This window comes from Phacochoerus africanus, chromosome 16 (genome assembly GCF_016906955.1).
Source record: "Phacochoerus africanus isolate WHEZ1 chromosome 16, ROS_Pafr_v1, whole genome shotgun sequence".
NCBI classification, from domain to species: domain Eukaryota; kingdom Metazoa; phylum Chordata; class Mammalia; order Artiodactyla; family Suidae; genus Phacochoerus; species Phacochoerus africanus.
The window spans coordinates 38851215-38876536 of NC_062559.1; the positions used below are offsets into that span (position 1 = coordinate 38851215).

Here is a 25322-nt window from a genome sequence, read left to right on the forward strand (position 1 = left end):
TAAATTGTTATTAGAGTTCTTCATGATTTTGTACTAATCTTTCCTAAAGGGTAAGGGCCAAAATGGATCATTTATCTTTTACACTCCTAAAATAGTCCTTGGAATACAACAAACATTCAGTCAGTGTAGGCTGAATTCATGAGTGATAACTACAGATGTTGATAGAAAGCAGAGCTTAGTTGAGGACTTTTTTTTTTTTTTTTTATTTCAAGTTATCAGTACATTCAAATTATCTGTTCTTTAGTATCAAACTTAAAAATGTTTTTCCATTTGTTTGAGTATCCATTCATAGGCACACCCCTAACTCTTTACTTTTTAGTATTTAGTTTAGGCCATCTTTGTTATGTGAAGGGTTTTTTTTTTCCCTAGATATCTGTCTCCTTGTTCTGTGTCCACAGATTGATGCTTCTATATAGGGTCGCTTTTTCATTAATCAACTAGCCAAGGTGCAACAGCGTTACTTTTTTTAAATTGAGCAAATATTTACTAAGCCTCTGCACCGTGTTCCAGGCATGAGGGGGTAGAGTGGTAGAGAGAAAAATCAAAAAGCAAAAGTGGATATATGCCCTTAAAATACTTGATATCTAGCTCTACAGACATGCAGAGAAACAGTACTAAGGAAGAGGACAACAGAGACAAAGTCTTGTTAGTGAGAGTGGGCTATTCGAAGATGGAGAAAAGTAGTCCACCTCACGGTTCCCAGTCAGAATCTTGGTATTACATTAAGGATGCACTGCTTTCCAGAGGCTAACTGGGGTGTGCGGCCCCTGTTCCTGACTCCTCCAGGCTGGGACAGGAAGAGGGTGATGAGAAGCCTCTCACCTTAGATCCCACCTGCAACGTGACAGATGATAGAGAAGTTCTGAGCCTTGCCCCAGGCGGGCTTCATAGGTGTGGGACCTCTGTGATCGCACAGGGGCTACACTCAGAAGGCCTCTGCACCTAGATTGATGCTCTGCTGCTGCTGTTTTGAACTTCTTAGTAATATTTAGTAAGGAAGCCACATTTTTATTTTGCACAAGGTCTGGCAAATTATGTAGGTAGGCATGACCTTACCCAAATCTGGGAGTAGAGAGAAAAAGTTGAGAGAGTGTCTTAAATCATGTCTCACCTGTATAAGGCTACTGGTAGAATTCTTTTGATCCCTCTGATTATTGTTTCTAGAACTTTTCTTTAGAATAATTAATCCTTTATCTGGGATTGTAGCAGAGACTTCTCTGGGGAGAACTTTTGCTTATTGGATACAAGATGCTTTGTACTAACAATTATCAATACATTCTTAATTCGATTTCAGCTGTTTGGATGGCTCTTTTGCAAAGTACATCCTGGTGCTGTTGTTTTTGCTGTGTTAGCCGCAATGTCAATACAGGGTTCAGCAAATCTGCAAACCCAGTGGAATATTGTAGGGGAGTTCAGCAATTTGCCACAAGAAGAACTTATAGAATGGATCAAATATAGTACTAAACCAGGTAAAAAATAAAAGTTATATTATTTTAGCTATGGTTTTCTTCACAATTTTATATACCACTGCAAAATCTTAGGTTAGGCCCAAGTTACTTCCAGTGGTCTTAAATCTTTCTAAGTCCTGCTTCTAGATTATCCAGAAAAAGATGCCAGTCTTTCTTCCATGGCTTGCGAAGGAAATGTTACCCATGTTTTCTTAGTCATTTATTTATCTATTTTTGATAAATTCTATTTTTTTCCAAATGTCTTCAGAGTTTTACCTGGCACAACTTTTAAAATAATTTATGTTATGCTTATTTTCCTAATTAATTTTTAATCTTAGATCTTTACATTCCTTCTTGAAATGAACTCATGAAATGTGATATTTTATTCATGTATAGAAAGGGAGATTTCATTGTCATCTGAGCGTCAATTATTAAATCATCTTCTAGAATTCCTTGGTGCTATAAAACTTCCCTAGTCAATTTGTTACTTCTTTCCTAGAAGAAGGAAAAGATATTAAAAATAAGCAATCAAAAGAAACAGAAATCCTCATTAATGAAATAGATGATGAGACTCTTATCTTCCAAGGAAGAATAGTTTACCCCAGCTTGGTTGTTGACTGCAATTTTATCAGCCACCCAACTTCATTCTGGTTCTGCCATTGAATCTCTAAGTCATAGATGGGGTTCAGCTTTTTCTCTTGGGAAGCAATTGACCTGACCAGAAGGAGACTCCTTGTCACACTCACCAAGTCTCTTCCTAAGACCTTCCTCCCTGCTTTGCAGATGCAGTGTTTGCAGGTGCCATGCCCACAATGGCAAGTGTGAAACTCTCTGCACTTCGGCCCATTGTGAATCATCCACATTATGAAGATGCAGGGTTGAGGTTAGTACACAGTTATCCCAGCGTTGAAAGCAGATATTTCATACAGATAGAGAGTGAATGAGGGAACCAGCAAAATAACGAGTTTTCAAAAAGGATATGGTGAACTATGATTTACAGAATTAGGGGATTAAAAAATGCTTAAGTAAGATGGCTAAGTTCTGTATAAACTGTAAGTCTCCATAGGACAATAAAACTTCAGCCTTTGGTTATCTTCTGTCCTAGGCAGCAAAAAGATATCATACCATGTCTGTTTTCCATGGTTGTTAGCAGACAGCTCTGTTAACAGAGCTCCAAAACTCCCAGGTCCTTATAAGTTACCCAGAAGATTCATTAGCCTATAGTTTTTAGTAAGGTTTTCTTATAGGCTTATACGATTTTATTAAGATTTTCTTATAGAAATTCAATTCTTTCTTAAATTCTGAGGAGTCAGTTGAAATGGAATCCCATTCAAAGAGAGTTTTCTGATTTCGCTACTACAGCCTGCTAGAATGATCCTGTGTTGTGTTTTTTGTTTGTTTGTTTGTTTTTTTACTATCTTCTTCCTAAGTTAGAGTGTTGTGTTCTCTTTGAAAAGGAAATAGATTTAATTTCGATGCAATTTCTAGGTTGATCAGCTATTCATTCCTAAGTATTTGGTAACTCCTATTAATATTTTATTTTGTGTAACAGTGGGACAGACCTTTTATAAAGGAAAAGATTTTTCATTAAAAAATCAATTTTAGCAGCCTAATTTCCAGAGCAGTTGTGTTAAATAAGTTTAGGGTTTTTTTTGCTTTGTTTTGTTTATTTTGTTTTTTTTGTTTTTTTGTTTTTTTGTCTTTTTGCCATTGCTTGGGCCACACCCGTGGCATATGGAGGTTCCCAGGCTAGGGGTCGAATTGGAGCTGTAGCCACCAGCCTATGCCAGAGACACAGCAATGTGGGATCCGAGCCGCATCTGTGACCTACACCATAGCTCACGGCAACGCACGCCGGATCGTTAACCCACTGAGCAAGGGCAGGGATCGAACCCGCAACCTCATGGTTCCTAGTCAGATTCGTTAACCACTGCGCCACGACGGGAACTCCTTGTTTTGTTATTTTAAAGTTGGAAATAAAGTGGAGAGCCATTTAATGCTAATTGTTGGTTATCAAATTTGGGACTGTTGCAGCTTTAAAGTAGTCCTATTGATATGTTTGTGTAGCTCATACTCTTAGGTGTAATAGAGTGATGGAGAATTTATAACGAAACAAACAGGCAAACAAACCAAAAGACTACGTTTGGAAATGAAGGGATTCATTAAACTTAACCTTTTCTCCCAGGACTCTTGAGCTACTTCTGCCTTTTTTGATTGTCTTCCCCAGTGGCCCTTAGCAAGAACTCCTGTGTAGACTGTTCTCTTGACCTGATTCTTCTGTAGAGTCCTTCTCCTAGTCCCATTAAGTGCTTTTTTTGTCCAAAAAGGTTGATTTTGGACTTTATTTTAATCTTGGAAATCTTCTGCCCAATTATTTTTCTTTAAAGAGCCAGAACGAAAATAGTATATTCAATGTATAGTCGAAAAGCAGCTGAAGAAGTGAAGCGAGAATTGATGAAGTTACAAGTGAATTATTACATTCTGGAAGAGTCCTGGTGTATAAGAAGATCCAAGTGAGTACCCAACACAATTAGTATCTTATATTCATAAGACATTAAAGTTAATTCAGTCTCATGGCAAGTGCTTTCCTAGTTAATTGTGTCAGATGTATGTGAAAGTATAAGCAGAGGGAACTTTTTTGATTATTACTTGGAGTTTTTTCTAGTCATTTTATCATGATTTGCATGTGCACATTACCTTAAAAGTCTTGGCACTTACTGATAATTTCCCAAATTGTATTTGCTTTTGATGTTTGATGTTTTTTTGGAAACGCTTTTATTTAAAGTTGAATGTATTTTCTTTCAAAAGGCTTGCAGAGTCTGAAACCAAATAACTGAGTCTCATTATGATGACAACAGCTTTGTCCATACCGTTTCTCTGCACCATACCACATCCTGTGATAGATGGGAGCCTCCCAGCTTCAACTTAGAGTGAAACTTTTCTCTTGCTGTTTTTGCATCTTATTTGAGTGGGAAAATAATTGACTTTACCAGGACCCATATTCTCTAGGGTATATAGTTTTAAAAATCATTTTCACACTAAGCAGAGTATAGCAACAACAATTAGTAAGATTTTCAAAGCAAATGGGAATTCTAAAGTTGGCAGTTTGGAAATGGTGCCTTTGGATGACAGCTTGCTATTAAAATACCAAAGCATTCACTCCAGGAGGAGCACAGAAAGGAGTAGTTTTATCAGAAATCATGGATAATGTGTGGAATACTATTATTTTTAAAATTCTCACTACTCTTTAACAGAAGCCTTCAGGAGATTGCTGTATATGTGCTTTAATCATACTCATTCACCTTGTATTTCAGTGATACACAAGGGTGGTAAGACAAAATGATTAAATATTGACTCAGGAGTACAAATAGTGCTGTGATACAGTATCTATCAAGCATTGCCCACAAGGAAACTGAAACAATTGTTTGAATTTATTTATTTATTTTTTTTTAAATTTTTTTGTCTTTTTACCATTTCTTGGGCCGCCCCCTCGGCATATGGAGGTTCCCAGGCTAGGAGTCTAATCAGAGCTGCAGCTGCCAGCCCACACCAGAGCCACAGCAACGCAGGATCCGAGCCGTGTCTGTGACCTACACCACAGCTCACAGCAAGGCCGGGGATCGAACCCGCAACCTCATGGTTCCTAGTCGGATTCATTAACCACTGCGCCCCGACGGGAACTCCATGAAACAATTGTTGATTGTGGAATGATTTTCCAGTGCATATGTCCCAAGTGATTTGAACTTAATCAATCTATAGAAAATATTACTGTTCTTAGAGTCATAATTTCCAAAATGCTTTAAGTCCTTATGAATGTATGAGTATAGATGAAATTTGTACATAGCCTTTAACTTTGTTATATAAATTTTGGAAAAAAATCATGAGCATCTCATAATAATTTGATGAGGACATTGTAATAAGTGAATGATGGGCTGACATTTGCAGTCAGAAGAACTCAGTTTCTAGGTAGAGATTTCCAGAAGCCTTGGAATTTTCTTTATAGCCCCAGAGATCACTCTCCAACTCTCCAGGTCAGCGCTGCCAGTGTAAGACACCTGTAGGTTATCAGAACATAAAAATTACTTTTCGGTCTTTTTTCCCCCAGCGTAATGATGAACTTTGGTTGAGGATTCTTCATTTTTTCCTGGACCCCTGCATAGTGTTTTGAAATTGCAGAGGCTGCAGTGTTTTATTCTGAGATGCTGATGGAGCTCCTTGGATTGCATAGCTGTAGTAGTCTCATGTTCTGATGGGTAGAGCACTGGTTTTTGTACACAAGAAGGGATCAAAAGACAAATTTAGGAAGTGTAGCAATAAATCTTGCACACTAAACAAAGTCAGTAGTCAATTAACTGGCTTCTTCTCTCTTTTTTTTTTTTTGCTTTGTAGGGTCACACCTGCAGCATATGGAAGGTCCCAGGCTAGGGGTCAAATTGGAGTTGCAGCCAGTGACCTATGCCATAGGCACAGCAACACAGGATCCGAGCTGCATTCTGTGACCTACACCACAGTTCACAGCAACACCAGATACCTAACCCACTGAGCAAGGCCAGAGATCGAACCCACATCCCCATGGTTTACTAGTAGGGCTTGTTGCCACTGAGCCACAACAGGAACTCCTTAACTGGCTTCTGATCACCTCCTTTTAGAGCTCACAGGCACTCAGACTGAGAGTTGGGTGGGAAGGAGGATGTGTTGGATTTCTCTTCTGGACCTTCAGCTGCCCTTGCTGTGTTTGTTCCAGCAGAGGTGGGGGGGGGGGGGGAAGCTGAAGAAGTGGCTTTCTCTCGTCTGGTTTTCTCACTTAGTAACTAAAACAATGCCCTCCATCCACTACACGATTTAAGTCAGACTGATTATAAGTCTCAGGAAACCTTAGACAGCGCCTCTGCTTAAACCTTGAAACAGAACACAGCTGTGCTTACTGTTGTGACAGAAGAGCAAATGGAAGACTCAGAAGAGAAAAGGAAAGGACTGATGTTCAGTGCTTGCCTCTGCAGTAAGAAGAGCTGAGTTTCTGGACAGGGCTTTCCACCAGCATGGGGATCTTCTTTATTGCCTTGGCCCTTGCTCTCTAATTCAGTTGTGCTAGCCTGAAACACCTGTGTGTTACTGGAAAAGAAAAATGTGTCAGAACAACGGCAGCAAATAGGAGACTCAAGTGGGAGAATGAAGGAAAGAAGGACTAATGTCCATCTGGAGCCTAAACTGTGCTCTGCACCTTGGTGGGCACTGTATTCAGGTGCTGTCATTGACAGAGTGGCTTAATTGTGCACCTGATCATTCCATAACTACTTGGTACCTGTGTTCAGATACAAGGATGAAAATATACCCAGTGCAAGTTGTAGATGAGCTTTTAATGAACTACTTTTTTTATTCTCAGTTCTGTGCTTTCTTTCTCATTAATTTCCATAATAGAGTTGACATAAAATTAAAATAAATTCAGAAGAAAATTATTCAGATTTTCACTAATGCTATTTTAAACATGTAGCTGGCTGGCCCGGGGAAACGTCTAGAAGCTCAAAAAAGGACTGAAGGGTGTTAAACTGAGAGCTCACAGACAGCTCTTTGCCCTCTTCTTTCCCTGGAAGCAGTTGACCTCAGGAGCTGGATAGTTTTCTACCTCCTGTATATCTCACTCTCTAATACCACTGGCCCACAGTGTAGTAACAGTTTGGCCTTGGCATATGTGAGAAAATTAAAAGGTAGAAAACCCGGGCCCGGTCATATCTTCATACATTGGTAAAATCTGGTCTCAGTGAGGGTGTGCACCGAATACTCTTTGCAGAAACACTCATTGCTGATACCTTTTGGGGAGGTAATTTGATAGAGGCAAAGTCAAATTTGTATGGCCTTTTGATGTAATGATAGTGCTGCTTTTAGAAGTTAAGCTTGCAGAAGATACAGGCACAAAATTTTTTACATCAGCATTGTTTTATAATGACAAAATGAGAAACAATTAGAATATCTGTCCATAAACAGTGGTTAAATAATACATAGAAGTGCTAGCACCTATTAAGAAGAATAAAATAGATGCTTTAGCAGATGGAACAGTAGCCACTTTTTATTGCTAAGTGAGGAGTCCCAGATTAATCTCATTTTTATAAAAGCAACCCAGGAGCATCTGTGTATATAAAAATGTCTGTGCCTGTGCTTTTGTATGTCTGCACGTGGATAAAAAAGATATAGCAGAATATATGCTGATTTTTTTTTTATAGAACGCCACCTCTAAGACAGCATTGGAGGTGACTGGGACCTTCACTTATTCCTTTTGATAGGTTCTAATTGTGCCACCTTTTGGGTAAAGATTCCTTTTAAATTAAAGATGTTATTGAAGAGGAGAAAGCATGAGCATTCCTGTCAATGTGCTTACCTCATGGTGGAGAGCAGGGGAGTGGGGCTGCCATTGGGAAGAAAAGGGACTTGGAAATAGTTTTTGCTCTTAGAAAGAAAAGTGAAGCATCCATAGCAAACATAAGCTATTGTCAAATCTCTGTAATTTCCTTTTTTTTTTTTTTGCTTTTTAGGACCATACCCACAGCATGTGGAAGGTGGAAGTTCCTAGGCTAGGGGTTGAATTGGATCTGCAGCTGCCAGCCAGCCACAGCCACAGCAACACAGGATTCGAGCTGTGACTGCGACCTACACCGCAGCGCATGGCAACGCTGGATCCTTAACCACTGAGTAAGGCCAGGGATCTTACCTTTGCCCTCATGGCTGCTAGTTGGATTTGTTACCACTGAGCCACAGTGGGAACTCCTGTTTTTTTAACCTTAATAAAAAATACAAAAATTAAGAAATTCCTTTCATCTTTTTTGTCTTCGTTGGTATTTTTGGAAGAGTCTAGGCCATTTATCTTGTAAGAATGTCCCACATCAGGATTTGTCTAATTTGTTCCCCATGATTAGATTCGATTTGACAAAATTTGGCAAGAATACAACATAGGAGGTATTAGGTACTTTCTGTTATGTTGTTTCAGGAGGTACATGTCACTTTGTTCTGTTATTGATAATGCTAAGTTTGATCACTTGATTAAAGTGTGTCCCACAACCCTCTCCATTTTGAGAAGACAGATCTTCTTTATAATCAATAGCCTTTCACCAGGTGGTTCTTGTATCCACTTCTTAGGCTTCCATGAATCAGTTATTACATTGGTGATTGTAAAATACTTAGGTAATAAAGATTTGAAAGTAACATATCAGTTACTGATTAATGGGATAAGAACGGATGTGGTAAATAATAAATGCTCATTTTGTGTCTGTGTCACATTTTGGTAATTCCTGAAATATTTAAACTTTTATTTTTGCCATATTTATTCGTATTTATCATAGTGATCTGTGATTAGTGATCTTTGATATTACTATTGTAATTGTTTGGGGGCACCATGAACCCCACGTAAGACAGTGAACTTGGTGGATAAATACTGTGTGTATCTTGACTGTTCTACCAACCAGCCATTCCCCCATCTCTCTCCCTCTCCTTGGGCCTCCCTGTACCTTGAGACACAGGCCAACTTATAACCCTTCAGTGGCCTCTTAAGTGTTCAAGTGTAAGAAGGAATCCCATGTCTCCCACTTTATTTTATTTTATTTTTTTGCTTTTTAGAGCTGTACCTGCGGCCTATGGAGATTCCCAGACTAAGGGTCAAATCAGAGCTATAGCTGCCGGCCTATACCACAGCCACAGCAACACAGGATCCCAGCTGTGTCTGTGACCTACACCACAGCTCACAGCAATACCAGATACTTAACCCACTGAGCAAAGCCAGGAATCGAACCTGCAACTTCATGGTTCCTAGTCAGATTCATTTCCGCTGTGCCATGATGTGAACTCCCCATGTCTCTCACTTTAAATCAAAAGCTAGAAGTGATTAAGCTTAGTAAGGAAGACACATCGAAAGCCAAGATAGGCTAAAAGTTAAGCCTCTTGTGCCAAACAGTTAACCAAGTTGTGAATGCAAAGGAAAAGTTCCTGAAAGAAATGAAAAGTGCTACTCCAGTGAACACATGAATGATAAGAAAGTGAAAACAGCCTTATTGCTGATAGGGAGAAAGTTTTTGTGGTCTGAACAGAAGATCAGACCACCCACAATATTCTTAAGCCAAAGCTTAACTCAGAGTAAGACTCTTAACTTTCCTTGGATCTTTGAAGGCTGAGAGAGGTGAGGAAGATACAGAAGAAAAGTTTGAAACTAGCAGAGGTTGGTTCTTGAGGTTTAAGAAAAGAAGTCATCTCCATAGCATCAGAGTATAAGGTAAAGCAGCAAGTGCTGATATAGAAGCTGCAGCAAGGTATCCAGAAGATCTAGCTAAGATCAGTAATGAATATTGCTAGAGCAAACAACAAATTTTCAGCATAGATGACTGTTGGAAGAAGATGCCATCTAGGACTTTCATAGTTAGGAGAAGTCAATATTTGGCTTCAAAGCTTCAATGAAAAGACTTACTCTTGTTTAGCGGCTAAAGCAGCTGGTAACTTGACGTTGAAACCAGTGCTCATTTACCATTCCCAGAGTCCTAGTGCCCTTAATAATTGTGTTCAGTCTCTTCTGCCTGTGCTCTATAAATGGTACAACAAAGCCTACATTACAGTACTTGCTATGTGAAGTCTGCTGTTGAGACTTTGCCCAGGAAAAAAAGATTCAATTCAAAATAAGACTGCTCATCGACAGTGCACCTGATCACCCAAGAGCTCTGATGGTCTGCAAGGAGGTCAGTGTTGTTTTCATGCCTGCTGACACAATATCCGTTCTCCAGCCCATGGATCAAGGAGTAATTCCAATTTCCAAGTCTTATACTTTAATAAATATATTTTATAATAGCTGCCATAGACAGTGGTGATTCCTCTGATGGATATGGGCAGAGTCAATTGAAAACCTTTTTGGAAGAGATTCTCCATTCTGAGTGCTGTTAAGAATATTTGTGGAGTTCCCGTCATGGCACAGTGGTTAATGAATCCAACTGGGAACCAGGAGGTTGTGGGTTCGATCCCTGGCCTTGCTCAGTGGGTTAAGGATCCGGCATTGCCGTGAGCTGTGGTGTAGGTTGCAGATGCGGCTCAGATCCCGAGTTGCTGTGGCTCTGGCGTAGGCCTGTGGCTACAGCTCCAATTCGACCCCTAACCTGGGAATCTCCATATGCTGCAGGAAAAAAAAAAAAGAAAAGAAAAGAATATTTGTGATTCTGGGAGTTCCCATCATGGCTCAGGGGTTAACGAATCTGAATAGGCATGATGAGGTTGCGGGTTCTATCCCTGGCCTCGCTCACTGGGTTAAGGATCCGGCATTGCCGTGAGCTGTGGTGTAGGTCGCAGACGTGGCTTGGATCCTGCATTGCTGTGGCTGTGGTGTAGGCCGGTGGCTACAGCTCTGATTGGACCCCTAGCCTGGGAACCTCCGTATGCCAAGGGAGCAGCCCTAGAAAAGGCAAAAAGACCAAAAAAAAAAAAAAAAAGGAATATTTGTGATTCCTGGAAAGAGGTCAAAATCTCAACATTAACAGCAGTTTGGAAGACGTTAATTCCACCCTCATGGATGATTTTGAGGGATTTAAAACTTCAATGGAGGAAATAACTGCAGATGTGGTGGAAATAGCAAGATAACTAGAATTAGAAGTGGAGCCTGAAGATGTGACTGAATTGCTACAATCTCATGATAAAACTAATGGATGAGGAATTACTTCTTAAGGATGAGCAAGAGAAAGTAATTTTTTGAGATGGAATCTACTCCTGACTAAGATGCTGTGAAGATTGCTAAATGACAACAAAGGATTTAGAATATTAAATAAACTTAGTTGATAAAGCAGCAGCAGGGTTTGCGAGTATTGATTCCAACTTTGAAAGAAGTTCCTCTGTGAATAAAATGCTATCAAATAGCATTGCATGCTACAGAGAAATTATCCATGAAAGGGAGGACCAATCCATGGGCAAACTTCATTATTATCTCATTTTAAGGGCCCTTCCACCAGCAAAAAAAAAAAAAGGAAGCCTTATCACAGAAGGTTCAGATGATGATTAACATTTTTTTAGCAATAAAAATTTCTTTTTTTTTCCTTTTTGCTTTTTAGGGCTGCATCTGCAGCATATGGAAATTCCCAGGCTGGGCGTCCAATTGGAGCTGCAGCTGTCAGCCTGCTCCACAGCCAGGGAGTGTAGGCCAGGGATTGAACCTACATCCTCATGGATACTAGTTGGGTTCCTTACCACTGAGCCATGACAGGAACTCCCAGCAGTAAAAACATTTTTAAGTTAAGATATGTAATTTTATTGCACAGTTAATAAACTCAGTATAAACATAACTTTTATGTGCACTTGGAAACTAAAAAATTCATTACAATACTTGCTTTATTGTGGTGGTTTGGAACCAAGCCCATGGTCTCTCAGAGGTGTGCGCATGTAATTTTCTGCATCAGTATCTTAACCTCTTGCTGTGTGCTGGGCATGCTGCTAGGTACAGTCTCTCTCTAATTCCCTGTTGTCAGTACTTCCCATTTACAAGTATGGAGAGTGAGGCTGAGTGAACTGTCCAATAGTGCATTCTTGCTAAGTAGATGAGACAGAATTTAACTGAGATCTCTTAACCCACTACCTGAATTTACATACATTCTATGTCTTTCTTTATAGTCACCTGTGCTGTGTTCACCTGTTCTAAATAATTTATGATAGCTTACATAAATATAAATAACCATGGTAGGATTTTTCTTTAAAAGTAAGTTGAGAAAAATGAAATGAGAGCAGTCATGAAAGGTGTGCTCTGTTTTATCTGCCATTATATAATGCACAGTGATTTTTAATTTTGCATGTTAATTTCCCTAGGCCTGGTTGCAGTATGCCCGAAATCTGGGATGTGGAAGATCCTGCTAATGCTGGGAAACCTCCCTTATGTAACATCTTGGTGAAGGAGTCCAAGCCTCACTTCACCACTGTATTCCAGAACAGTGTTTACAAAGTCTTAGAAGTTATAGAGGAATGACCGCTGCCTACAGAGAAGTCCACCAGTAATGGTTTTCCTGTTTTGCTAGTAACTCATGCCTTGTTTTTAATTCAGATCCCCAAAACTTTCGTAGGCAACTGTTTTCAAATGGAAAACGTCCTATTTGGTCAATTCGAATGTCATCCTGATTGTAAAAATACTTAAGCCTTTATCAGTTGGTTACTGTTTCAGTGCAGCCCTTAAAATTTGCTATGCAAATGAGTACATGCTTGTACTTGACTTAAATATTTGTGCTAAAGTGAGCAAAGCTCGTGTATTAAAAAATATGATGGATCGTGGAAAGGGTGATATGAAAATAGAGTCAATTCTGAGCTGCTTAGGGGCTGCTTTTACAGTTCATGGACTATCGATGCCCCTTGCTTTTTTTCCTACCTTTTGCTCTTGTCTTGTGAACATTTCAGTGATTATTGTGAGCCCCTGTTGTCAACCTCAGTGAGAGTAGATGGGGCAGATATGGGTATTTGCTATGGAGAATTATCTGTTTATTCCACTTCACATTCCTATGCACTCTGTTGCTTGGGTTAATGAAGCGTTTTCTGCTCATTATTAATCCAGACTCTTAGATGTAGTGACTAGGACCAAATTCTTGTAACTACCAGTCATGTGGCATTAGAGTGTGTGTGTGTGTGTGCACGCACACGCATGTGCTTCTGTCTCTTTCCCAACATTGTTTGTCTGTTAAGTGTTGTTCACTTATTTAGTTGGTTAACATGTACTTATTCTTGGTTTAAAAAATTTAATGACAGTTGTGTACTTTTCTCATTTTTGGTATTATTCAAATGTTTATATTTTAATACCTTTAAGCCACTTAAAATTTTTCATGTATAATTGTAGTTTTAAGAAAAACTATTTTGAACAACCCTAAATATAATGCATCTAGAAACTAATGTATATTTGAGTAGACATAATTTATAGTGCAACTGTAGGCTATAGTATATGGTAATTTTTCTTTTATTATTAAGATACAATAAAGTATGACTAATTTTTCTGTCAAACAAGTAAATGAATAATGTTAAGTGAATGAGGTTTTTATATTTTACTTTAAAAATTGCCTGTCTTTAATAAGACAAAGCCTTAAGCCTTATGTTATAATTTGGGTTCCAAAAACCATCATTTCCGTATGAGGAGTGAATATATTCAGGCTTCTTTACTTTCTTGTTTATTTTTTATTTTGAAAAATTTCCAAACTTGCTTTAAATTCTTAGTATGAATTGTTGTTTCTTAGAAGTTAATTTGTGTGAAATGAGATTCTTCAAAACAGTGAGTCCTCATAGTTCTGAGGAATGGCTCTAAGATTTAACGTTCTAAGCAAACCGTGACTCTGGCAGATTACACATTTAATTACACGGTGTTCTCTTTATTAACCACAGGCAGATTAACCTCATTGTGGATTGTCCTGGAGACCTGAGTCCTCAGGGACGGTTTCCAGTGCCCTGCTCCGGGGAGCCACTGAAGAGCTGTTCTCTTTCTGCCTTCTCACCAGAGCCCAAGGACAAGCCTGGTCTGGGGGAGGAAGCAGTAGCTTGCTTAGAGCAGACAGCTGCCGAGACAGCCTGGGCTGAGGAGTGTGCAGCCCCCCGCCTGCCCAGAGCCCGCCTTTCCCAGGGAGCCTTCTCCTGGCCTGAGATTGTCAGTGTCTTCAGGTGCCTGCCCCTCTTTCTCACTTGCTGGGTGACTTATTTCGTGGTCTTTTGCCAGTTGCAGAAAACAGGGAAGCATCTGGGGAGTTGTGGATTAGGAGTGGAATTTGAGCGGTGATGCAGAAATGCAGAAAAATGGCAAGTGGGCACTCGAGGCCAAGGAAGATTAAGAGTCACCATAGGCAGGAAGGGGGAAGTGTGTGTTCTGCTTTATTTGCCATTGTTTCTCACCTACATGTGTTTTGTACATCCAGCAGTTACAATTTTGAAAAACTTTAGTTTTAAAGTTATTCTTTATTCTTCCCACCTTTCAGTAATTCCCTTCCCAGGAAGTTCACATGTTTGAAATTTATATAGGAAAAGCATTAAAATACTATTTTAACTGTTTCATATGCTAGGAAAAGATAAAAATAGTCAAATTAGTTTTTTTTTTTCCAGAAGACGTCTTTTGTAACAGTATTTATTAATGTAACTCCACCAGCAAGCTATGATTATATTTTAGGCCAGTCAGTTTAGAACAGAGGCCTTGGGCTACACTGCACACTCAGCCTTGGTCACATCTGGTACAGCCGGTGCTGTAGATTATATATATCTTTTATGGCAACATAGAGTAGTAGTAGGTTCGATATACACGACAAGACAGTATTAAAGCTCAGTATTTTATGCATTTTTAGCATTTAAAAATATTTTTGCTTTAGTGTGAAGAAGGTTAAGGATGGACTAGGTGGTGATAAAAATAGCTTTTGCTATGATAGTAAAAAAAACAAAGTTGGGGCAGTATTTCTATAAAAAGATAAGCCTCTAAAAGTGCTTAGCAAAACAAGTGTAGTGTTAAAATAGGACAATGATATTAAGGAGAAAATGAAAGGATGTGTCAAGAATAAAGTGATAATGCATAGGGGTATTGTATTTTTATGAATTTTATGCCAGTTGTTTACATGTACTATGTATGTTAAATAAAAAAGGTCATGAAAAATATGGAAAGTGGTTTTTTTTTTTTCATTGTTATTTTCATTTCCTCCTTGGCTGTGGACATGTTCATTCTGTAGTCAGATAACCAGGAATTGGTTTGGGGCAGATTACAGTCCTCAATGAAGGGGAAGGGCTAAAGGACCATGAAACGACTTGGTCCTTTTCATTAGTGGTGATTCTAGGGATGGAGGGTCCCCATACTCTTCTTATATTTATGGCATTACACACTTAGATTACTTTATCATTTACACCAAGGGACACAATCACTCTTTACAGCCATATTTTCAAGATAATTGCCGGAAAAGCTTTTTCTCATACATTAAACCACAGTTTGGTCTTAGAACATTTCCTCATTTACAGCTCCATGTATTTACTTGATATAAGCATCAACGTAAATTTTTTTATCTGCTTGGAAGAAAGACAGTTTAGCTTAATTCATGTTTGTATAATTTTTTTTACATAGTAACACCTTCACTCTCTGACCTCTTGAAGGATAGTGATTCTCAAATTTAGTGTGCATCAGAGTCACCTGGAGGCCATGTTCAAACAGATCACTGCACCCCTCCACAGAGTCGGTGGCAAAAGTGGTGCTATGGTCTGAGTGTTTGCGTCCCCGAAATTCATATGTTGAAATCCTGTCCCCCAAGGTGATGGTACTAGGAGGTGGGACATTTGGGAAGTGATTAGGTCGTGAGAATGGAGCTCTCATGAATGAGGTTATGAAAGTGCCGTTATAAAAGAGGCCCAAGAAAACTCCCTTATCTCATCCACCATGTGAGGTTACAGCCACAAGGTGCCATCTATGACCTAGGAGGTAGACTCCCACCAGACCCTGAATCAGCTGGCACCTTGAGCTTAGACTTGCAGTCTACAGAATTGTAAAAAATAAATTTCTTTATTAAGATACATGGTTTGTGGTGATATTTTGTTATAGTAGCCCCAAAGTAAGTCAAGTAGGGTCCCAGAACTGCATCCTAACAAGTTCTCAGATGATGCTGATGCTCTTCCTGCAGGGGGTATACTTGAGAGTCACTGCTCTAATGGATAGAACTATCTGGAATACTGACCTCTAGGGGGCGCTCCATTCCTGACAGCACTAATCCCACCAAAACAGGCTAGAGGGTCCCTATACTGGGAACTGAATTTTACCGAGTCCTTTCTTTGTCTCTTAGGGAGCATGCTTCAGTGGAACTTGCAAGGAGCAAGGAGCAGATAAGGTGATTTTTAACCAAGAACAGATAAGGTAATTTTTAACCAGACACTAATACAGCTCACTTGTATTGTCTTTGCTAAATAGATGAGTTATGGGTCATTTAAGTATTTTGAACTTGTAAACTAGACTGGGCTTAGACCTGTCTCTTTTCAGTTCAGAACTGGAAAAAGAAATCCTTTGAGGTCGAACTTAACTTTTGTAAAATTACATTGTCTAGAAGAAAATAGATAAATTCAGTGATGCGTGTGGATTTTAAAACTTCATTTTCCACTTTATTACTTTTGTTTGGCTCCAGAAATCTTCAGGCTTTTCCCTCTATTAGAGAGCAGTTGAGGATCAGCTCTGGTTCGCAGATCACCTGTTTCTCACTTCTGCCTTCCCTTTCTCCTTCCCCAAACTAGAAGTTTCTAATTTAAATCAGTGAAATTGTTCCCTGTGCAGAAAGAGAGGAACTGCTCTTTTTTTGCCTTTTCTAAGGCTGCTCCCGTGGCGTGTGGAAGTTCCCAGGCTAGGGGTCCAGTTGGAGCTGTAGCCGCCAGCCATGCCACAGCCACAGCAACGCGGGAGCTGAGCTGCATCTGCAGCCTAAACCATAGCTCATGGCAACGCCAGGTCCTTAACCCACTGAGCAAGGCCAGGGACCAAACCCGCCACCTCATGGTTCCTAGTCAGATTCGTTAACCACTGCACCACGACAGGAACTCCAAGAGGAGCTGCTTTTAAACTTCATTCTATTCTTGAATTGGTCTTTATTTCACAGTACTGTATTAGTACAAATACATCAAAGTTAAAAAGGACATTAAGGTATGGAAAAGTCTTGACAACTCTTTCCTCTTAGTCTTCCTCCCACGAGAGAGATTTTAAAATTGTGAATGAAGTGTAATAGTTGAAATTTTTTCTTAAGATTTTGAAGCATTGTGGTGTAATTAAAAGGTAGACTTTTTCTTTTTGCAACGAGATTAAGATAGTATTGACATTGGCTCTGCTTTCAGAGCAATGCTTTCTGTACTCAGATATCTAACCCTCAATTCTAATTACTTTAAATAAGCAATGCATTGTCAAAATGATTTTCAGATAAATAGTAGTGCTACTGAGTATTTTTATGCAGGTATGTCCTTTTTAATTCAGCATAATATAATTTAATTGATTTTTTAAAAGTACCTGGGCTTTTGTCTCCCCTGTATACAAACTTAATACCTTGAAAGAAAGTTGAGTGTAGCAAAAATTAAGCTCATTTCATTGTTATGCCTGATTGCTCTTCAAGCTTCAGTCCTTACGCATTTCTAGAAATGTAGAAAGAAATGAAAATAAGAAATTGGCATCAAGCCATGAAAACTTTCTCTTTAAAGGTGCCCGAAGGCCAGCTCACGTGTCTGTGTCTGCCTGCCTTGGTGATGATGCCCTGCTCTTTGGCCAGGCCCCTCAGGTCTGCACTCAAGGTATCTGCTTATTGACCGGAGTCCTTTTGCCCTGAAACATCCTCTTCCTAGAAAGTGCAATTTGTTAATCCTTCTGACGCTTTAAATCTGAGATGAATTTGGCTTTTCCTAACAAAGATCCCTTAGGCAGTCATCCTCAGACTTGTCTGTACATTGGGAATTGTTTGCAAATCTTTGAAAATACTGAAGCCTTTTACCCATCTCCACAGATTGGGATTTAATCAGTCTAGGGTGTGTCCTAAGATTTTGAACTTTAGAAAAGGCCTAAAGACATTTTAGAGCCAGGCCTCCCTGCCTCACATCTGGATGTCCACCAGATGTGCCCAGTCTGTATGTCCACCATGTCTCTGCCCAATCAAATTAGAAATGGTAAGCATGTTTCTCATATACACTCCCTTTTATCCGTAATGATTGACCATTGGTACTTTATTGATCATGGTACTTAGTGTTGAGTAGACTCGCTAAGGAAAGAATTCTGTGTTCAGTTAAAGATAACCGCCATAGTGGGTATGGGAAGGGGGAGAGTGGCAGCCTTCCCATAGGGACCACATATTTATAAACCAAATAGTTACCTTGTATTTGTAAAACTCTGATTTGAGTGCCATTGAGAAATGGGGATGTAGCAGCCACCCCCCCCAAAAAAAACCGCAAAAGTTACTTTAAAAATCACTCTGACAATTTAATATTAGTTGTGGAGAATCATGTTTCTTCTCTTTGCTGATTTTTTTTCCTTTTACCTGGAATATGCTTTCTTGATCAGTTTTCAAGATGCAACTCAACTCAAAGGTCACCTCCTCTGTGAGGCCTTCCCTAAATGCCTACCCCTTTGCTGAGTGAACTTCCCCTATTGTCCACACTCCTATAGCACCTAAATTCCACACATGTAACATGACTTTTTTCTCCTGCATTGTGTCCTTTTAGACTGAACCTATGTTACTCCATTCCAAATCCATAGTGTCTCCTAGCACAGTGCCTAGCAAGAAGTAATTCTTAATGATTTTTTTTTTAAAACAAACCATACTTACTCAAGAATGCAGTAAATTCTAGATTTCACTAATTTTTTTTCCCCCCGACTGGAATAAATGAAGGGTTATGTATTCCAGCTATGGTGATGGAATAATAAGGAAATGCAGGATCTCTTCAGATGAGATTAATAGCTTGTATAGGAGAAAAAAACTTTCTTGATAAACAGCTAAACAAAAATTAACATCATAACATATCCTAACTAGCTACCTTTATACATTCAGAAATGGCCAGAAACCAGATAACTGTTGGGAATCAGTATGGCAAAGCTGGATAGGTCTGCCTCCAGAGGAAGGACTCTCACAGGCCTGGTTTAGGTTGGGTGGCCCAGGACACTATGATGGCCAGTCCTGAGCATATTCACTGCTGGCCAGGAAGCAAAGAACTCTGATTAGGAATTTGGTTAAAGTCTTGGAGGAGAGAATTCCCAAAGGTTGGTAAGAGACTCATGCTGTCACTAGATGAGGATGTTAGCAGTCATACAATTAATGTTGTCATAACTGAGACAACTGAATTGGAACCCTGGATCCATTTTTTACAATCTCTGTGAGATAAGACATATTTCTTAATTTGGGAATCCATCTTCTTGTCTTTAAAAATGAGGTGCCTTCTAGGGTAAAGACAGGAGAACTAAACAAATCCACAAACACAATGTTAACATACCTCTCTTAGAAACTGATGTAATAAGCAGGCAAAAAAGTCACTAAGGAAATACATGATTTCAGTAGTGAGGAAAGTAATCTTGATTTAATGGTTATGTGTGGAACAACGGAACCAAGCAAATGAAGAATACATATTCTTTTCAAGCATGTGGGACATTTCCAAGAACTGACAAAGCATGAACTCTAGGAAGTAATGGATTTTTTTGTCTGTTTAGTTCACTGAAGTAACCCAGGCACCTAAAAGAGTACTGGCATACATGGGTGCTCAGTATCTGTTGAATGAATAAGGTCATCCTGCATGGAGCCAAATAGTGATTCTCAAAAAATTAATAATTTGGAGTTCCTGTCGTGGCGCAGTGGTTAACGAATCCGACTAGGAACCATGAGGTTGCGGGTTCGGTCCCTGCCCTTGCTCAGTGGGTCAACGATCCGGCGTTGCCGTGAGCTGTGGTGTAGGTTGCAGACGTGGCTCAGATCCCGCGTTGCTGTGGCTCAGGCGTAGGCCGGTGGCTACAGCTCCGATTGGACCCCTAGCCTGGGAACCTCCATATGCCGCGGGAGCGGCCCAAGAAATAGCAACAACAACAACAACAACAAAAGACAAAAAAAATAATAATAATAATAATTATAATCCTTTGTTAGAAACGAATATAAAATTGAAAAAAAAACCAAACTTTTAAATGATCCGTGAATCAAAGAAGAATCTATGATGAACTCTTGAAGAAAAAAATAGAACAGTGATATACCATAAACTGCTTGTGGTGGGTAATTAAAGCAAATCCAGATAGAAATATACTTTTTCCCTATTGGTCTAAAATGTACATATTAAAATAAAAATGAATTCAAATATTGATATCAGGAATATATACAAAAAGCAACAGTATACACCCTCTTCCAAAATGAAGGAAATAGAACTTGATGAAACAGAAAACAAAAACTTTAATAAAGCCAAAGATGATTATTTGAAATAACTTCGAAAAAAGGCATAAAAAATTAGGAATGGCAAATAACCAAAGCCATAGAGCGTAAGCAGAGGAGGATGTTTTGAACAACTTTGTGAATAAATTTGAACACTCAGATAAGTGGTTAAATTCATACAAAAATATAGCTGATCCAAGAAGAAATAGAAATTAGAAACAATCTTATCCCTAGCAAAGGAATTGAATTAGTAATTTTTTTAAAAAAAATCTCCCCTCAAAGGAAACAATCCAGAGTTTTACAAGCCTCTTCTACTAAATATTCAAGATACTGATTATTTCAGTATTGTGCAAACACCCAAAGAATAGGAAATAAATCTCCAGCTTTTAGGTGACTGTAACGTTAAACACAAAGAGCAGAGTGGGGTTAATGCAGCAAAGGAAAATTACAGGTCTAGTACATTCGTGAACAAAGATGCAAACAAGAACCTAGGAAGCAATTGAGCATAAAATGGAAAAATACTACTTCATCTCAAATTGATCTATGTTTTAATCAACATTCCAATAGGACTTTTTATAGAGCTTGACAAGCTGAATGTAAAATTTTTATGGATGAATAATCAAGACAAATTTGAAGAAGGTCGTGATAGGGGCATTTTTTCCCTACCATCTAGAAAGATTTATCACAACAGCTGTAAAAAAATATTGGCACAGGGATATGGAAATTGACTAATAGCTCAAAACAAACGTGCGTTTATTTAATAAGTGAAACTAGCAGTTGGTTATATGAAAAACAAATTGTTTCCCTACCTTACATCATACATTAAAATTCCAAGTAGATGAAAGACCTACATATGAGAGATAATACTTTAAAACCTGGAAGACAATATAGGGTAATATCTTTATATCCTTAAAGAGGATTTTCTCAAAAAGGACTTTCAAAAGCCCAATGCTAACTGTAAAGGAAAGGATCAATTGATTCCTTATGTTATGGTTAATAACTTCTGTTCACTAAGAGGAGTAAGAGAGTGAAGCAAGCCATGATGTGTAGAAGATAATTGTGACTTGGATACCTGATGAAAGATTAGTAAGAAAAATCCAACCTATTCATAATCAGGGAAATGCAAAATGAAACCACAGTGACAGCATTTATAACTCACAACATTCGTTAAAATTTTCAAGGACTAGGAAAAGGCAGAAACAGCATAAATCTTCACTCCCAGTGGAGGGTAACTCTTTTGCAAATAAATAGCATTTCCTGATAAATTTGAGATTATATATACCATGACTCAGCTTCTCCACTCCTTAGATTTATGCCCCGGAAAAATTCCTACACATGTGCATCAGGGGACATGTCTAAGAAGTTCACTGCCAAGGGTTCATAAAAACAGAGAACCTGGTGAGATCACTTGCAGGTGTGTCTGGAGTAAACAGAGGACCAGGTAAAGACTCTTGAGTCATATAGTCATCCAGGGCCCTATTGAATATGTTAAACTATAAAACAGCTGTAGGCAGCAACATGGAAGACTCAGGAAATACTGATAAGCCAAAAAAAGCAAAATCTAATTTGCGGAAGAGTACATATATATGTGAGTTCCTTTATAGAAAGTTCAGTAACATAAAGTTAAATAACATAATTTTAAGGGTTTAAAACATGGTTAAATATGAAGAAAAGCAAGTAAAATTAGATTGGCAGCTCTCAGAGGAGAGGAGGCACACAGGGGCCTTCAAAGGTCATGTGATCTTGAAAGTTGGGTGGTGGGTATATGGATGTAATTTCACTCCAGTTGTTTATGCATATTTTGTAATTATTCTCCAACAAATATTCAATGTTGAAAAAACCCATAGACACTTTCAGATGCTAATATGCAATGAAAAGAGCAACCCACAGTAGGTGTGGCAGGGGGTTGAGAGGAAATCCTGTCTCTCCAGCAATCACAGTTTCTAGCTAGTATTTCCCTTGGTGCCTGGCACGTGATGTGCCCTCAGTTCAATGCAAAGGGAGCAGTGGGAGCAGGGAAACAGGCATCTCTTTTGAAAAGGCCAGCAGCAACCACTTAAGATGTTAAATTGTGTTACCAAACTCAGATCCAGCTGCTCTCTGCTTAACAATCTGAGAGGCAGTGTTGGTGGAAAGGAAATTTGCTTTTGCGCAGAAAGCAGGAGATGAGGGCAGAAGGCGGAGTCGTGTCCCCCAGGAACCAACTCCGAAGATTCTGCTTGGCCAGGCAAGTTTTACAGGGAAAGGGGAAGCCGCTCAGTTAATCTGAGACAGGGGTCAGAGGTGTTGCCGCCTCCCTCTGCGCGTCTCCGTGCGCAGGCCCCCCCACTTTTTGTGATCTTGTTCACACAGTTTGTTGGCAGAATCACTGCAGGGGAAGCTAGGGTCTGGTCATCTGTTAATTACTTAATCTTCATCTCTCCTTCTTTGATTTTTGGAAAGAACCAACACGTTAGGCCAGGTGGTGTGTAATGAAAGATTTGAAAAGTGTGCTTGGGTTGGAGACTAGCAGAGCAGGGAGGGCCTGGTTCAGGTTTAGTTACATTGTGGCTTTGCTAACTAGGCCAGAGGGAGTTCCTGCTGAGGGCAGTTACAGGATCTGTGAAACAACTCAGGAATGGACATCTGAGGGTGAGTCTGTGACTCTATTGTCCTAATCATTTACTGCTTCTGCCTGCTCTGGTTTTGACTCAGGGAGACCTATGAGGTCAGCTTTTTCACAAGGGGCAGGGAATATGGAGGGGCCGTTGTACTTGGTGGGGGAGGGGGGTGGCTACAGGGTTCTGCTTGTTCTGAAACCACAGCCTGTTAGAAGAAAGCATTTGCTGATGAGGTTGGGGTCAACATCTTTTTCTAAATGGAGAAGCTGGGGCCCTGAGAGGGGATGTGACTTGTCCAAGCTCAGGCGAGCGCTCAGCAGTAAAGCTGAAATTACGGAGTTGCTCCCTGGGCCCTAGCCTGGGGCACGCCATTCCCTTTGTGGTGGGGGCGGGGGGGACACGCCTTGGGAACACAGTTAATCAGGTTGGGATCCAGACTGTACAAGCACAAGTCAGTTACAATCAGAAAGCCCATTCCCCCACCCCCACCCCCCCCTGTAAAATGGATATGAGAAACAACGCCAGTCTCACATGGCTGTTGTGTGGATTACACGAGGTAGTGTGTGTAAAGTTTTGTAGTCAGAATGTAATAAAAAAGTCCCCTCCTTTCCCTCCTACCCATGATGGCAGATGAGGCTGAAATGAGAGGCATCACCAGCTCCCCCCCGCCCCCCCCCCACCCCAGGCAGGAAGGCACCTCGCTGGGAAGAGCAGGAGCCCCTTCTCTGGACTTCTCTAGGTGCCCTGGCACACACAAGGGCCCGGCAGGGTTTCTAGTTAAGTGTCCTCTCGGTGCCCCTTGCTTCTTGTTTTTGATACTCGCACAGAATTTATTTCTAGTTCCAGGTGACTAAACATTCACTTTGCATTTGTGCAAGTAATTATTGTGATTCCTGTTTACTCCAGACACACAGACCTTTTGTTATCAGCAAAAGATCCCTGTGGGAACAAAAGAATCAAGCTGAACAAAGATTTCTGCCAAGAATCAATTTCCTGAAGCCAGGAGGCCTTATCTTCCATAGTCTATGTGCAAAACGATTTTTTTTTTTAATGAATGACAGACTCCGTTATTGATTTCTCCTTGCGCCGAACCTCCCATTGCTTGCTGTTTTGCCCTGACTTTGGAATCTTACTCTGGATGATGTTTCCTGCCTGAAGAAAGAGATGCTGTACAGAGCCAACTCACCCTGAGCACTGGGTCCTTTTAGCCTGGCCAGGAGAAGAGGAGGTGTAGCAGGCTGGAGGACTTAGTGGTGTCCCCATAGGGGCACTGGGAGATTGGCCAAGGGTCCTCAGGAAATGTTTAATTGAGGCAGATCTGGGCTACGTTCTAGCAATGCGATCTCAGGCAAACTAATTAACCTTTGTGCTGTCTGGGGAATATTCTCCATGTTGGAAATTGTAGGATTTAGATTTATTTTTTTGGTTGCAATTTAATGTACATATATTGAGTACCTGCTGCATGCCAGGCATTGAGAAAGCATCAGGGAGTAAAAAGTCATACTCCCTTCCATCAAGGAGAGCCAGAACTAAGTTTAGGGACCTGCAAGTTTTATCCCAGGCACACTGGCTAGGAGCACATGTGCTGATGTGGGTCAGAGCAGGACATTCAGTCTGGCTTTGCCACTCTCTGGAAAAGTCTAAGGGATCTTAGGAACAACATATTAACCTTTGGAAGTTTTTGTTTGCAGGTCTGTGAAATAGGAATAATGATTCTTCTGGCCTGTGTATGAGGTTTAAATGAGATCTACTTTTTGTGACCAAGTTACTGCCAGTTCTCTGTGTTTGCTCCTCCATTTAATATAAGAATACCAATTGTCTAGAGATCCCCACCACATCAGATGCTGTTTGATGGTGCTGGCCTGCCAATCACACTGGTATCTTCTTGCGTCTTCTTTCCTATCACTCTTCTCTCCTCCTCACCCCAAATTCAGCAGGCGGCTCTTCTTTTGAGGCCCCTGAACACTGCGAACACCAGAGGCAGCACACCACACACTTCCTCTGAGGTCTGGGGTTAGAGAAGAGCCTGGGTCCTGGTGCTGCCACTGGAAGGTAGGAGGTAGACGGGCCCCTGGGCTGAGAGCAGCCAGGATTTGTCAGGCTGAGTATATTGGGCCTTGTTTCCCTTTGGCACCTCAAGGCAAACGTTAATGGCAGAAGCTGAACTCCGCTGGGGTGAAAAGATAAGATGATCACATCAGTCACTCATAAGGTCAAGGTGGCCTCCCTGACTACATATGTGCAGAAAGACTCCTAGGGTTCAAAAAGAGATGTGACGCCAGGCCATAATATGTTGTGTCAATCTTCCCATAAGCCCTTGTGCTGGAATCCATCATGGCTAAAAGATGTGCATGCATTTCAGGGAGAGCCCTGGGTCCAGTCAGGTGTGAGAAATAAAACAAGATAATTGGCCAAAA

At 40.1% G+C, this 25322-nt stretch overlaps 1 protein-coding gene and 1 long non-coding RNA gene across 16 annotated transcripts in view; both read left to right on the forward strand.

Annotated features, from left to right (window-relative positions):
- DPY19L1 (dpy-19 like C-mannosyltransferase 1) overlaps positions 1-15056 on the forward strand; it is a 101019-nt gene extending 85963 nt beyond the window's left edge. The window contains exons 19-23 of one of the 2 annotated variants that reach the window (XM_047763094.1): positions 1295-1469; positions 2232-2331; positions 3836-3961; positions 12261-12442; positions 13809-15056. In XM_047763094.1, the coding sequence (XP_047619050.1) occupies positions 1295-1469; positions 2232-2331; positions 3836-3961; positions 12261-12417 (558 nt within the window). In that variant the 3' untranslated portion in view covers positions 12418-12442; positions 13809-15056. Of the gene's footprint in view, positions 1-1294; positions 1470-2231; positions 2332-3835; positions 3962-12260; positions 13209-13808 lie in introns of those variants that run through there. The other variant, XM_047763095.1, reaches the window with a different exon arrangement.
- Positions 15057-16041: 985 nt separating this feature from the next.
- LOC125117271 (uncharacterized) overlaps positions 16042-25322 on the forward strand; it is a 169820-nt gene continuing 160539 nt past the window's right edge. For 6 of the 14 annotated variants that reach the window (XR_007132565.1, XR_007132564.1, XR_007132561.1 and 3 more), the window contains exons 1-2: positions 16043-16293; positions 17613-17702. This is a non-coding gene — a long non-coding RNA (uncharacterized LOC125117271). Of the gene's footprint in view, positions 16294-17612; positions 17703-25322 lie in introns of all 14 variants that reach the window. The other 8 variants (XR_007132562.1, XR_007132566.1, XR_007132569.1 and 5 more) reach the window with 3 other exon arrangements.